Source organism: Pteropus vampyrus, unplaced genomic scaffold (assembly GCF_000151845.1).
Source record: "Pteropus vampyrus isolate Shadow unplaced genomic scaffold, Pvam_2.0 Scaffold4, whole genome shotgun sequence".
NCBI classification, from domain to species: Eukaryota; Metazoa; Chordata; class Mammalia; order Chiroptera; family Pteropodidae; genus Pteropus; species Pteropus vampyrus.
Window position 1 is genome coordinate 10615499 of NW_011888785.1, and position 15484 is coordinate 10630982.

Below are 15484 nucleotides of genomic sequence, written 5' to 3' on the forward strand. Positions count from 1 at the left end.
ACTCTCAAATATGCAATACAGTATTATTAACTATAGTCACCATGCTATACATTGTACAGCCTTTACTTACAGATTTTATAACTGAAGTTTGTACTTTTGACACCTTTCATCCATTTCACCTACCACGTACCTCCCCCATCTCTGGCAGCCACCAATCTGTTCTCTGTATCTATGAGCTTGGTTTGTTTTTGTTTTTAGATCACACATATAAGTGAGATTACACATAAAAGTGAGATCATATGGTATTTTTTTGTCTTTGCCTAAATTATTTCACTTTATTTTTATTTCACTAAATTACAGCATTATACACTCAAAGTGCACCCATGCTGTCGCAAATGGCAAGATTTTATTCTTTTTATGGATGAATAATATCCCATTGTGAGATATATTATATATTCATATATATAACACCTTTTTATCCATTCATCCATCAATGGACACTTACGTTATTTCCATATCTTGGCTATTGTAAATAATGCTGTATAGAACATGGGGGTGCATATATCTTTTTGAGTTAGCATTTTCATTTTCTTCATATAAATAATCTGAAGTAGAATTGTTGGATCATATGGTAGTTCTTTTTTTAATTTTTTGAGGAACTTCCATACTGTTTTCCATAGTGGCTGCAGCAATGTACATTCTCAACACTGCTCTAGGGTTCCCTTTTCTCCACATCTTCACCAACACTTATATCTTGTCTTTTTGATAAAAGCCATTCTAACGGGTAATATTGTGGTTTTGAGTTGCATCTCACTGATGATCAGTGATGCTGAGCACCTTTTCATGGACCTGTTGGTCATCTACCTGTAAGTCTTCTTAGGAAAATGTCTATTCAAATCTTCTGCCCATTTTTCAATTGAATTGTTTGTTTGTTTTGCTTTTGAGTTGTATGAGTTCTTCAGATATTTTGGATATCAATCCCTTATTAGATACATGATTTGCAAATATTTTCTCCCATTCAGTAAGTTATCTTTTCATTTTTGTTGATGGTTTCCTTTGCTGTGCCGAAGCTTTTTAGTTTGATGTAAGCCCACTTGTTTATTTTTGTTTTTGCTGCCTTTACTATTGGTGTTAAATCCAAAAAATTGCCAAGACCAATGTCAGGGAGCTTACTGCCTATGTTTTCTTCCAGGAGTTTTATAGTTTCAGGTCTTATGTTCAATTTTTAATCCATTTGGAGTTGATTTTTGTGTACGGTGTAAGATAGTGGTCCGGTTTCATTCTTTTACATGTGGCTGTCCAGTTTTCCCAACACCTTTTATTGAAGAGACTGTTTTTTCCCAAAGGCTCCTTTGTCATAAATTAATTGACCATAGAGGCATGGGTTTATTTCTGGGCTCTCTATTCTGTCCCACTGATCTATGTGTCCATTTTTATGCCAAACTGGGTATTATTAACTTCAGTTTATAGAAAAGGAAATTGACGTTTGGGTCATACAGCAGTTAATTCAGTGGGTCATGATTTTTTCCCACCATTTTATTTTTAAAAATTCAAACATATAGAATAGTTAAAAAAAACAACTGCGCAATGAGTATTCATAAAGCCAACAACTTAGATTCTATAGTTACCATTTTGCTACATTTGCTTTATCACGTATCTATCCATCGTATCAATCCATCAATTAAGCTTATTTTTGATTCCTTTCAAAATTACGTGCAGAAAGCAATATACTCTACCCCCAAACATCTTATTGGAGTTCAATATTTATTTATGTTCTATATTTTTAAAGTTAAATTATATAGTAAAATATAAAAGTGTATACTTAGATAACTTGTGATAAATGCATTCACCCATGTAACCAAAACCTCTATCAAGATATACAACATTTCCACCATCCCAGAAAGTACCCTCACACTAGGGGCCTTGATTTGAACATAAGATCTGTTTCCAAAGTCCAGTCTTTTTCACAACATTATGCTACTTCTTTTTAAAAGTCCCAGTAGTGTAAACATATTAAACATTAGGAATTGTATTGCTAACCTTCAATAATTAAGGTAGTTAAAATATGGAAAAATGATAGGAAGAAAATACTAGTGATGTCCTCCACCAAAACCAGAGAGCCTATGTATTTAATATCTATAGGAAGTTACTGTACTACCTTCCCACCACTAACTCCTGCTAAGTAAATAGAAACTTCTACTTCCATCCCTGAGAGTTTAGGAATAAACTCAGGAGAAACAAATATGACAATAAAAACCATCTCATATGTTCATCTCTTGTACCCTCAATTAAAATAATAAATACTTGGGGGCAAAACCATTTCTTATGCTTTTGAGGTAAGCACTAGGTTAAATGCTATATGTTTTAGTGGTTACTATGATAGGCAGCGGGGAACTGGAGAGAAGAAAAAAGCTTTGTAATTCACCAAATCTGGGCTCAAAGCTCTTCATATTTATTAGCTACATATCCATGTACGAATTACTTAACTTCTCCAAGGCTCAGTATCTTATCTGTAAAATGAGGCTTATATTTTGCCTTTCTTTCAATGTCAGGTTTCTCAAATGATTTACATGCAGACGCAGGCAAGAGAAGCCCTAGACTTCAAGCTTCAGAGGGAACAGCGCTAGCCCTCTTCTAGCTATACCCCTTCCCACAGGGTGGAGAGACCTTGGGGCCTAAGAGACATGCACATCATGAAACGACGTCTCTGCCACAGAGCATGCTCTGGGTAATCCAGACTCAGGAGTTCCTTCTCCAAACAGCAGCAAGCCTGCTTCCAAGTCTGCAAAGACCTACTCCCTGGGTCTCACTTCCTGAGCACGTATGGTTGGAGCATGAATGAGAGGACTGGGGGTTCAAACGTATAAAGCCACCTCTCAGGGTAGAGAATGGTGCGCAGGGTAGGAAGATATATGCATTTAGGCTCAGAAGGTGCGGTGGGCTCAGCCCACGCAGACACATTCTGACATGTAACTCTGAGGAATTCAGGCAGAAATTCTTAGCTCGAACCTGAATTTCAAGATTCATATGAAAATTTGTCAAATTAGAAGTATAAAATATATTTTATGTAATTGTTAATTTAACTTATACATATATGGTATGTGGGTCTTCATTTATATTTGCTCCGGACCCTGCATATGCTACAAATGGGCCTGTCTATATCTACTAATAACCTTACATGTGTACTTCCATATTCATTTTCAAAATATTATCATATTGAGTCGTATAACATCATGAGTTAGGCTACATTAACTCCTCTACAGATAAAGAAACATATGTGTTTAAACCCACTCAGCGTCCTTGTCTATCTCCATATCACTCTTCTTTACCAAATATCTGTGTTTCCTCCTCTACCATAGCACCGATACCATACTTTCCAAGATAATGTGCCCCTATTTCCTAAATCCAGTACTCATTCTCCATAACCTCTCTTTAGCACATAATACTGTTAACAATTTTTCCTTTCTGAGAACAGCGTTCCCTTTAGCTTCTAAGGCTAGACTACTTCTGTTCCCTTCTTAGCTTTTTTTGCACTCTCTCTTGGCTCCTGTCTTTCTCAGGGTTTTTGTGAAGGATAAGATAGTTTCTGGCTGCTGTAAGCTTAAAGCATATTTAATAAAAGGTAGGTTTTCTTTTTTAAAATCTAAAGAGAATAACATTTTTAAGTACAGTGCCAGTTACACTGCTAGGTGATACATGCATGCACACACATTATTCCATTTATCCTAACAGCATCATGAAACAAGCTCAGACTGGTTAACAAATGAACCTGTATTAGAAACCTGACTCCAACATTTTCTAGGCTTTATGATCCTGAGTCAGTCACTTAACTTCCCTAGTTCCTGCTTTCCCATCTGTGTAATCTTACAATGTTCTTGTGAGAATTAAATGAAAAACAGGATATAAGACACAGCACATGGTACATAGTAAATGTTCACTGCCTCCTCATCTTATTGCTTCTAACTGAATACATTAGTTTTCTCTCATTTCCTTGTGTACATTTCCAAAAACTAAGTCCTCGGTCCCTTGACCTTCTTTCTTTACACTCTACACCTACACATTATGACACTTGTGAACTCGATTCCTCCAGAAAGATGGTTTTGAGTTATCTGCATCCATTTCTAAGGGTCCAGGACCACATCTCTAAATTTTGCTAGTTATTTCTACTTGAGAATCCCACTACCTACCATATCAAACTGATCCTTTTCCTCCAAAATTGAAGAATGAAAGCAAAAGACTGGGGAGGGAGGGCATAAAATATTACAAAGGGAGATGTGATACAATGGATGATAAAGAAGCTAGTTTCATGGTTTCAGGCTTGTCTGAGAAAATTGGAAATATTGAGAAGATTCTCTTAGCTCATGTCCAAAAATTTCTTCCCTTTTTTTTCCCTTATCCTTCAGACATGAAACTCTAATCCTTCTATTTTCCTAACCTACAAAGGCCAAAATGTTCTCATTCCTTTGAATTCCCTCACATTTAAATGCTCCATTTTTTAAAACAAGAAAAAAAATCTTAATGTAAATTTCCTTAGCCACCTGTTAATACTTATAAATTATTTCCAAGACTGTGAAAACTTTCCTTCAAAAATTATTTATATTTTCTAATATAGTTAGTAGTTATTACATTGATTTCTCTTGAAAAGCAATACTTAAATCTGTAACATAAGTCTCAAAAACAGACTGATATGCTCTCTATTAAATACTAAATAAGTTAACTTAAAAAACCCAGATGATAAAGAACAATTAAAGTTTATTAAAAGAAATGGCTTTCCTCTTTGGTTGAATATATTGTATTTCAAATTTGGGGATATCTGATTACATTTTTGTTACTGTGATCAAAATAGAGCTGCAGGGTAATAAAACTGATTTTAGTTTGCTTATTTTACCTGAGTAGCTTTATCTTTCATGCATGAAGGGTAATGAAGATGAGGATCCCGTGGCCACTGTCCTGTGAGATAAGGTCCCGTTATCGTATCCAAGGAAGAGGTTCGCCTTATTGTATTAGAGGATCGAACTTGCTGAGGTTTTGACCTGTCCACTATAAAAAGTGAAAAAAAAAATTAGGTCAGTCGCTAACCAATAAAGTACAATTTAAAATTATTTAAACTTTAAAGTTTGTGTAATGTCACCCTACATCAATTTTCCCTACAATATATGTTTACTCTAACACCCCTCTTATATGGTCTGATGAAATTTACAGATCCTCTCCAAAGGGAAATATATTCACATATTAAATCTTGTATACATTTCCAGGGCTGTCACAGACCCTATTGTCACAGACCCTATAAAGCCCATCCATTTTAGAGACCTATTATAAAATCTATGTATCACCTCCACTGCTATTACTTTATAAGACTCTATCATGTCTTACCTGAACTGCCACTCCTAACTGCTATCGCTATGTCCATCTCAACTAAACCTTACAGTGCCACCTCTCACTCCCACTAAAAAACATTTCCATGGTTTTTCACTGTCTTTAACTTAAAGCTTATATTTTTCACAATTTGTCTTCCACATACAATGCTTAATGTCTTGCTACTCCTCTAGAAATGCAGGCTAAGTGCCACACAAACTAATTGCAGTTTCCCAAAGGTAGAACTCCCTTCTCTGGCTCTATAAACTGTATTATTTCCTGAGCCTAGAACTCTCTCCTTCCCTGATCATCCAACAAACTTATTTTTTTAAGATAAACGTGCCTTCCTCTGTTTATATGGAACCCTAAATTTATCTCTCTCCCCACCAGAGCATAAAAGTTCAGTCTTTACAAACTGAAAAGGAATTGATGCTTAATATTTATTTAATGAATTTATTTACAGTTACATAAAACAATGTATATAAAGAAACATATTTTAATTCAATTTCCTCATTTATGAGTGAAGAATTTGAAGCCCAGAGGTATAAAACTGAATTATCCAATAGAACAGAACTGCTAACAAGTGACAGAGGCAAAAAAGAACCAAGATCTCTAGTCTGTACAATCTACTGCTAATGTAACAATCTAATGTAACAATCTACTGCTCTCCATATGGGTACCACAGGTACCTCTGTTGAAAATTAAAATGATCATACTTAACTATGTAATTTTTCATATACAAATCCCAAATAATTTACTACTAATGTGCATTCTATAATAAAATCCAGTGGATTACAAACTCCGAAACTTAGTTTTATTCAGTTATATCTCACATCAAACAAAATGCCTTGCATGCACATTAAAGGTCAAGAAATATTTATTTGTTCTTGAATGCTGTCCTTTATCTTCCTAAACCAAAATAGTGTTTTTAATCACAAAAGAAAATGCAGTATACTCTGATGTTATCATGTTTTTAATAGATCTTACAACTGTAGTTTTGACTTCTTTGACTCGAGTGTTAGAAAAAAATCTGAAAATTACCAAATTTCCTATCTTTATTACTTAGATCTAATTTTATTTCATCATAGGCAAAGAATCTAGGATGACCTATTTCTACTCTTTGGAATTACCTGCAATTTTGTGACCAAAAACATGGAAAAATTTTATAAGCATTTTATGAATTATGGAGAAGATATATTTTGTTTTCCAGAACAAATAGTTCTTTCTCTTGTACATCAACTAAAATAAAAAATACAGAACATAGGAGTAATATAATTATCAACTTGATTTGTCACAGATTTAGAATACTCTTAAAATTTCTAAACTCCTATTGAGATCTAACAATTCTCTTTATTGCTTGCAATTTTTATCATTATATTTTAGTTCTGTATAATTTGGCACATATTAACCCAAGAAATCATCATTATGGCTTATGTTTCACCATTATAATCTATTCCACTTATTACTTTTTACTTTTAAAGTCTGTCAAATTGAATATTATGACTCCCTTCTGCCTTCTTCCTAGTATAATTTGCCTGGTATGTCTATCCTTTCGGTTTCAATTTCTTTGCATCATTTTATGTCTTTTGTATACAGTACATAATTGGACTTCTTGAAAAAACTTTGTAGTAATCCTGCTTGTAAAAGGTAAGTTTAACCCACTTATATTTATTGTTGTAACAAATCTAACATTTCATGTAACTTTTTCTTCCTATTTTGTAATACTTCCTTGCTACTTGTTTTCTGTTTTAATGTTTTGTTTTTTCTTCTATCTCCTTACTTCCTCCGCCCATCATAGGTAATTATAGACTGTTTTTTTAGTTCTATTACTAGAGTTAATTCTATTAATTCTCTTAAATATTTTTTCTGGCTGTAAAAGCAAAACCCACAAATTTTAGCAACTTTATGAAACAGAAAATTAACATGTCTCTCAATATCTGACTTATAACTCTTTGTTTAAAATTTAAAAAGTTACTTTACATTCTCTCTTCCGGGAAGAAATAAAAGAAACAAACAGATTATCCCTTTAAAAAGACATGTTTATAGAAGTTCACCACTAAAAAAAAAAAAAAAAAAAAAAAAGGCCTATATAAAAGTCAGTTATAACCAGAAAATGAAAAGCCATTATTATATATGAAAAATTTATTTCTAAAAACTTAAAACTACTTCAAACTATTTAAGAAGTTGTATGTGGTCTACTTATAGTTATTAAAATGCCTTCTAACTTGGTAAGTAAGCAATATGTACCATTTTTATGTTTTCTAATGAGTTCGGTATATGAAAAATCTACAAATGAGCCCCTTGATCTGTATAATATTCTAATTTACTAACTTTTATTATATTTTTAATCACTGGATCTTTGCTTACCTTTTTCAAGCGATCACCTGTTCTCCACATAGTGTCTACTCTCTCTGACTAACTACTCTGTCAGGACTATGGTCTTCAAGTTATTCTGACTAAGTACTCCTATTGCTAAATACATAAGCATGCAGCAATATATGTAGTTATTTATTTATAAATTAGATATGTACTGTATCGTTAATGTTACAAATATTATAAAACAGACAAAATAGAAATTTACATGTATGAAATATAAAATAAAAAAATATATGTATGAAAAAAAATTAGAAGTCATTATGTTTTCTTCCTATTTCTCAATGGGTGGCCTTACTCACTTCAATGTGAAAACCACTGGGATAAGGGACCTGAAATTGGGTGCTAAATTCAATCTACAGATTGGCCAGTTAGCTTGGTCTTATTCTAAGATATAATCCTACTGCTTATCTGTGTTAAGCATGTGTAGAACCACACATTATCAATACCACAAAAAAAAAAGGTTTGCCTTAAAAAGAATTAAAGAATATGAGGCAAAATATTTGAAAGGTTATATTTCAAACATATATTCCTCAAACTAGGAAAATTTTGAAGATATAGAGTTATTAGTAATTTCTATATAAATTATTTAAAGAGTAAAAATTCAGATTAAGTTTAAATATTGGCTAGGATAATACTCTTCCAAGATGTGATCAGCCACAATAACCCCACTTATAAAAAAACACTAGGGCCTTAGATTTATCAAAAGATTCATCATAAACAGTGCAATTCTATTTCAACAAGATGAAATAGACATCTAAGCCTTGCTTCTCCTCAATTTTTATTTAATTTGTGGTATTATCTCCTACCAATTAGTTCTGTAACATAATGCAATAAGGAAAATCAACTGATTTTACATTATTTATATACTTAACACAATAAATTTTCTTATTTCATAATTACAGTTGTAATTAGAATATGTATTTAGTTTTGAATTGAGCGATCACAATATTTCTCTACTATTATTAAAAAAATGACCTCAATTCAAGTAGACCAAATAAGAGGACATCTTATCAACTAGAAACATATATTAGTAGAAACTATCTTTGAATTAACTTAAAAGAGCTTAAATTGCCAAAATAAATATTCAATTATATAAAGTATGAAAGAAAATCAATACAATAAATACTAAAAGTTTCTGACTCTCCTCATTGAGTTTACACTCTGGTTGGGGGAGATATGATATGTATAATTATCATATAAAGCAGTATATGGATGGCACATGGACATCAATGAAGGACAGGAAAGCAAACAAGGCAAAAATAAATTAGGCAGCAGATAGCAAGAATGATGTTCTCTACACCAAGGGAAGCTCTCAAGGAGGAATAAGAGTCTTGCCACACCACTTTACAGTCCTGTTGCTAACATCTCTTAATTAAATATTTGTGGGCAAAATAAAGAATAACTAAATTCAACAATAAAATATGACAGTTAAAAAGAAACCATATGTATTTCCAGTATTATATCATTATTTGGACCAGAAAATGACTGTTCATAGAAGCAGTATGTCAAAAGGCTTCCTCATTACATTCATCTATAGCTTGTACTTTCCCTTACCCGCCCCCTCCCCACCGCCCCTATAGAAAGCCACATGGCAGCAGCAGTTGGTAGTTGGTAGGCCTGGGATCCTCTGGGGTGCCTACTGAGGACTATACAAAATAATTCTTGCTCTTTAGCAGCCAATTGGAAATTCAACTTTAAAGTAATAATAGTAAAATAGGTTTAAAAATAAGAAGCTATATTATATAACTCTGAATTTGAGTATCAAACCACGCATTGTTCTAAATAGGCAAAAAAATGCTTAATATCTAACTGCCAGAGCAATGTAATATGAAGTTAAATTAATTTGTTCCCAACAGCAATTTTCCTTTAGTGGCAATGATTGAAGATTCACTAGTGAGTTTGGAAATCTGATGTCTTAAGCTAAACTGCAGTGGAAAATTAACAAAGTTAAATGGAAGTTCTTTAATTAAAAAAAGTTATTGAATGCTGGAAACTTTAAGAACTTCGGCTACAGAGTAATACGAAGCGAGCCACCATACTGTCCAAACTAACCTTACCAACTGGTAAAGCGGATGCAATATTTTTGAGTGCCATAATATAGCCACATACAGAATAAACCAAAACACATAATTAAAAAAAAAAGTGCTCATTCCTTTCTTGGACTTCAACACACTCCAATCATTTCATCCTAAATTTGTAAGAATGAAATAAGCTAATTAATCTTCATAAGCAAATAAAAAATTTCAGTTCTCTGTGTTTAGCTCTCAATGATTACTAGACAAAGCGTTCTATTAACATTGATTAATTACATAAGCAAGGCACATCTAAACTTAAACATTTAAATAACAATTTATAAAACTTTTGAAAAAGAGCTATTACTCCTTCGACTATGGAGAACTCTAACTCCATGATACTCAGCCACTATAACACACAATAAGAATAAAATGCTGTTTACTTTCTTCAAAAATCCACCATTGATAATGACTGTAAAGAATCCTCAAACCATACAATTCAGCAAAATAATTCAGATAACTAAGTACTAATACCAATTATTCCAGTTCTTCACTACACAGAACTCATACTGAATAACTAGTTTTTAGATTAAAAATATCACATTAACAATGCTAGCTAATAGTATCAGAACACACATATATGACATTTTGTCTTGAATTTAAGCTCGTAAAGTGTATAAACTTTTTATCCTTTAACCGCATAGCAAAGTCATGTTTATCATCTAACTTTGTTAATGTCCAAAAATGACAACAGCCATTAAGTCCCATAATATGGGTATGCCTTAAATAACTTAGTATTGATTAAAAGAATCTACAATGTCAACACCTGGGCATGTCTGAGAAGTAGCAGAAACAGCTTTCTAGTATTTCACCAAGAAATGAGATCTTGGGAAGATCCTAGAACATAAAGGCACAAGGCCCTCAGGCAACTCAGAGGTGGGCTAAGCAACAGATCTCAAGGATGAGATTCTGGGATGTGGTTTTCTGTATAAGGATCACCAAGCACCTTGTTAAAAATGCAAGTTAATGGGCCACACTCTCAGAGATTCCAATTAAGTAGTTACAGGACAGAACCAGTTATCAAGATATTTTTTAAACCAAACCATATTGATTCGGATGCATTATCAGATTTGGGAACCTCTGAAGTCCAAATGCAATGTTTCTCGAAGTGTGAGACATTTGTCCAATATGCTCATTTCTGTGCTCAATTTCTCATGAACAATGTGAGACTCTCTGGTAGTAGGACCAAGAAAACTGAATTTTTAATAAGCATCTCAGGTAACGCTAACGCTACTAAAAGCTTAAGAACCAGTGTCTGAAGGACTGGAACTGATCCTTTTTTGACAATAACCTACTCCATTTACAGGCACTGAAAGTTTGACCGAATATCCAAGAAAATAACTTGCTGCAAAAGTCAACCAATTCTTTGAAATCTGAAAGTGGCAGCTAAACTTCTAAAATCTAATAAATTTAAATATTAGTCATCTCCTTCAAAAGGTCACTTTCTAAACTGAATGTCAGCCAGGACAATAAGAACCTTTAAACCTAAATACAGAACACTTTAGGCAGAATGCTTAGGAACACTGGAAAGATGAGATAACAAAATTCATACTTCTTCTTTTAGAAAGAGACTCTCTCACTCAAACAGGGTATTTTGCACACAAATAAAAGCTAACTACAATAAAATTTACTTCCTAAAAAATGTCTGAAAAATATATTAAGTAGGTTCCTTTATAAATTATAAGTGCCAAAGCAAAATACATAAGCAAAGTGAAATTTAGATTTTAATAATTAATTTGGTTAAAGAATTTAAGCGTGAGTCTGAACATAATATTATAGCTAGTTTATTTAACAACCTTATGTTTAACAGAAAATCAATGAGTTTCTCATGAACTCTAACTTCTCATTAATTAAAATTTCAATCCTCATCATTGAAATAAAAATAACAAATGCATTGAGCAGAGGAGATTGACTATAAGACATTAAGTTGCTTTTCTTCGATTTCAAATATCCTGAAATGATAGTTATTAATCTAGTGGAGATCGAGAATAGCCATAAAGAAATGCAGGTAGGGAATTTTCCTGCTGTTGGTTCACTGAGGTTAAGCATAAATTTATTAAAGTTCTATTTTGTTAATAGATTTGCTTCAATACTTCTGTAATGAGAGCTACTTCCTCAAAAAGTCTACTGACAAAAAGTCTCTCCTTGACCAAACCTCAGTCAGGCTCCTGTGAACTCTTCTCTACTAGGCCCTAACTTGTGAGTTTCTGTGTTCGTCTCTGCACCGTCCAATTTTAGCAAAAATCAGACTAAGTTTAACCAGAATCCCTTACTTTCAATATCTGATCACCCTCGATATCTGATTAGGTTCCTCATCCTCCATCATGCCCCATGAGATGTCTGATCACCCTGGCCTGCCGTTAGCAACAAGCCTGTTAGGTCTGTTTAGCCAAAATCTCCCGCTTATCCAGATGTTTCTTTCCTCTTAGTAATTTTCCACCCACTGACTCCCAACACTCTGCTCCTTGTCTATAAATTCCCATTTTCCCATGTTGTATTCAGAGTTTGAGCCCAATCTTTCTCCCCTACCGCAAAACCTCCCTGCTATGGTGTCCAATCTATCATGACCTTCCCTCTGAATAAAGTCTGCCTTACCATTCTTTAACAGTGTCACGAATAATTTCAGCTTTAACAACATTACCAACATATGAAAATTTTCTCCTTGCCTCACAGTTACAGAGAATGATTTTCAAAATAAATTTCAAAAAAAAAAAAATTAAGAACTATACAACTAAGGATAAAAAAATGCCGAAAGGAAACTGGTACACCTCTGTAGCCAGTCTAATGTACATTAATGTTGATCATCCAGTAGTGTTACTAGATTCAGCTTTCCAGAATTAGCACAGTCTAGGCATTTCACAATTAGCTTTTATGGATCTTTTTTTCCTTGACATATACGATGAAAATTTAGCCAAAATACATGGGCCACATAAAATGAAATCATCAAAATCAAATAAACTTCAGATAAGAGGCAGAAAGGACACTAGATGTGACTACATATCTGAAATAAAACTGAAGGGCAAACACTGAAGCCATCTCAGTGTGAGTAGATTCTGCAACACTAATCAACCAGACCTGGAATCCTGCCACAGAAGCAATCTAGAAAACATGCAGAAATGACCATATGGCTGCCCTACAGAAATCTGGAAAGGAACCAATCAAGAAGCTGACAAGAGAAACAAACATGTTTCTGACCAAATGAGGCCTGACATCGCCTATAACCTCAGGTCTGTTAAGAAAAACAATAAAAAAAAATGTAGTCAAGCAGACATTTAGGAATGATTCTGTTGGTTACGGCTCACTCAATTAAGCTGGTGTCAAATGACACAAGTTGAAATAAGACATTTGCAGAAAGGCCTTCAGCCTATTTTCAAATAAAATCCAAGATAGTATGTCTTTGTATCAAGGCTGTAAAGAAAACTTCACTAAGATGTCCATGAAGCCTGGTGACAAGCACTGTAAGAATACACAACAAATTAAGATGCAGCTCTGACATTTAGAATACATCTACAAAAAAAAGTGTGTGTGTGCACGTGTGTGTGTGTGTGTGTGTGTGTGTGTGTGTGTAGCAGATGATATACTGAAGATTTTCAAGTTATTTTTTTCTGGTGGTAAAATGGTAGCCCTTTAAGGAACCCTGGAAAAATCATAATTAGTAGAAAAAGATTTCATAAGCTTTATGAACTTCCAATGAATTCAATTAATAGAGATTCCAAACATTTAAAATCCATTTGAACTAATGGGCTCAATGTTACACAAATAATCACAAGTATTAGCAACTTTAAAACAACCTAAATAACATGACCAAAAGAGGAAGGTAATATTATAAGTAAAAGGAAATTAATATTCTTTAATCATAAGGCTGAAAATTTCACAAAATTCTATTTAAAAGCACTTAATTTCCATTTAAAGAATTGACAGAGCTTGGAAAATTTTTAATCAAATGAGATAGATTCACTATTATATCCCAATTTAAAAAGAAAAACAAAAAAGGCTATAAAAAAGGCTACTGAATAGGCAGAATCTTGACCATAGTATGACAATCAACATTATTGATGAAACTCCTTGTTTTTTTTTTAAGTAAATTTTTTATTTTTCAATTACAGTTGACATACAATATTATATTAGTTTCAGGTGTAATACATTAATATAACTTACAAAGTGATCACCCCAATAAATCTAGTACCCATCTGACACCATACCTAGTTATTACTATATTGACTATATTACTTGAAACTCCTTGATTTTTAAATTAGACAATAATTTTCCCAAAATTGTAATGTATAACAAAGGTATTTTCCCTCAAAGTTTACCTTTCATTAAGGAAAAAGAAAGTTAAAAATAGGGAAAAAAAATATCATTCTTCTAGTAGAGGGTAATACTAAAATTTTTCAGTGGCTTTTATTTGGGATATATGTCCATACATACAGAAATTCTCTCTCTCTCTCTCTCTCTCTCTCTCTCACTCACACACACACACACCCACCCACCCTCTATATTTGTCCAGGTAACAGTTTCACTTCATAATACTAACCTCTTAGTTTTTATTTTCAATGAATGGCAGGTTTCTAATATATGTAGCATTGTCTATTAAGTAGAGTAATAAATTAATATTCAAGATAGTTCCTTATATAAAAGTTTTGTCAAAATATTCCAAAAGAAGGAAAGATAGTAGCAGAAAAGATCTTAAATCTCCCCATAATAACAAACAGAGCAATGAGGAGAGCCAAACCAAAGACTTAAGGACAATATCTACAACGTAACAATGTTCACAAAGTAGACCTACAAAAACTCCAAATATAAGTGGGTAGGGACAAAGCACCAAAAATTATTAAGATGCAGAAGGAAAGCCCCTGGGCTTCTGATGGTCCCAAGAAAAAGAGAACACTAATCGCTAATGGGTAAATGTGAAGGGGCCCAAATTGAGGGTGTTCTACAAGATCTAACTTGCAAGTGAGTGCAAGAAGACACCAACTGAATAAAGTCTGAAGTACTGTAACAATATGGCTAGTCTCAAACCTAACAAAAGCTGCTTCCAATACAGAGTCCAACACAGAAGAGAAATTACTGGGAGCAGAATCCAAACTGAACAGAACAAGGACAAGGAAAGAAAAAAAAGAAAAAGAAAAAGAAAAGGAAGAAAGCTGTTTTATAGATGAAGATCAAGGAGGCTGATCATAGCAGCAAAAGATTTTTTTAAGTCATTTTACAAAAACAATAGGAGGATATAGGAGGGCTAGAGCTCTAAAGCCAGCAAAAGCACCCTGAATGATCCCTCTCTCCTAAAAATATAGAAAAATTCATTTCACTTAAAAAGTGAACAGAAAATAGCAAATTAATTCCACATAATTATACAAGGAAAAAGGGCAGAAGGAATAAATGATGTCCCTATGGATAATGAAAATATACCTGAAAGACACATCCATATAAAATGAAAACTATAACCTAACAGATCAAAACAGGCTAAAAGTCTTTTTTAAATGACAAAAGTAATGAAAAGCCTCAGAATTATGTTTGAAGGCAAGGAAGATATAGAGAGGTGATCAAACTCAGGAAAGATACAGAAATAATAATAATTAAAAAACTTATTTCAGGAATAAAGACTAAATTACAGGAAATGCAAAGGGTAATGCCTTAACAGTAACAAAAAACTGAACATAAGATAAATTCTAAAATTAAAAAAATGAAGAGATAAAAAGATTTCAAAATAAAATGATTAGTATGTAACATAAGCAAGACAG

General features: G+C 33.1%; 1 protein-coding gene across 5 annotated transcripts in view; it reads right to left on the minus strand.

Moving 5' to 3' along the window:
* Nucleotides 1–15484, minus strand: part of GLCCI1 (glucocorticoid induced 1) — a 93949-nt gene that overhangs the window by 58666 nt on the left and 19799 nt on the right. For all 5 annotated transcript variants that reach the window (XM_023532983.1, XM_011364621.2, XM_023532980.1 and 2 more), the window contains exon 2: nucleotides 4829–4980. In XM_023532983.1, the coding sequence (XP_023388751.1) occupies nucleotides 4829–4849 (21 nt within the window). In that variant the 5' untranslated portion in view covers nucleotides 4850–4980. The remainder of the gene's footprint in view (nucleotides 1–4828; nucleotides 4981–15484) is intronic.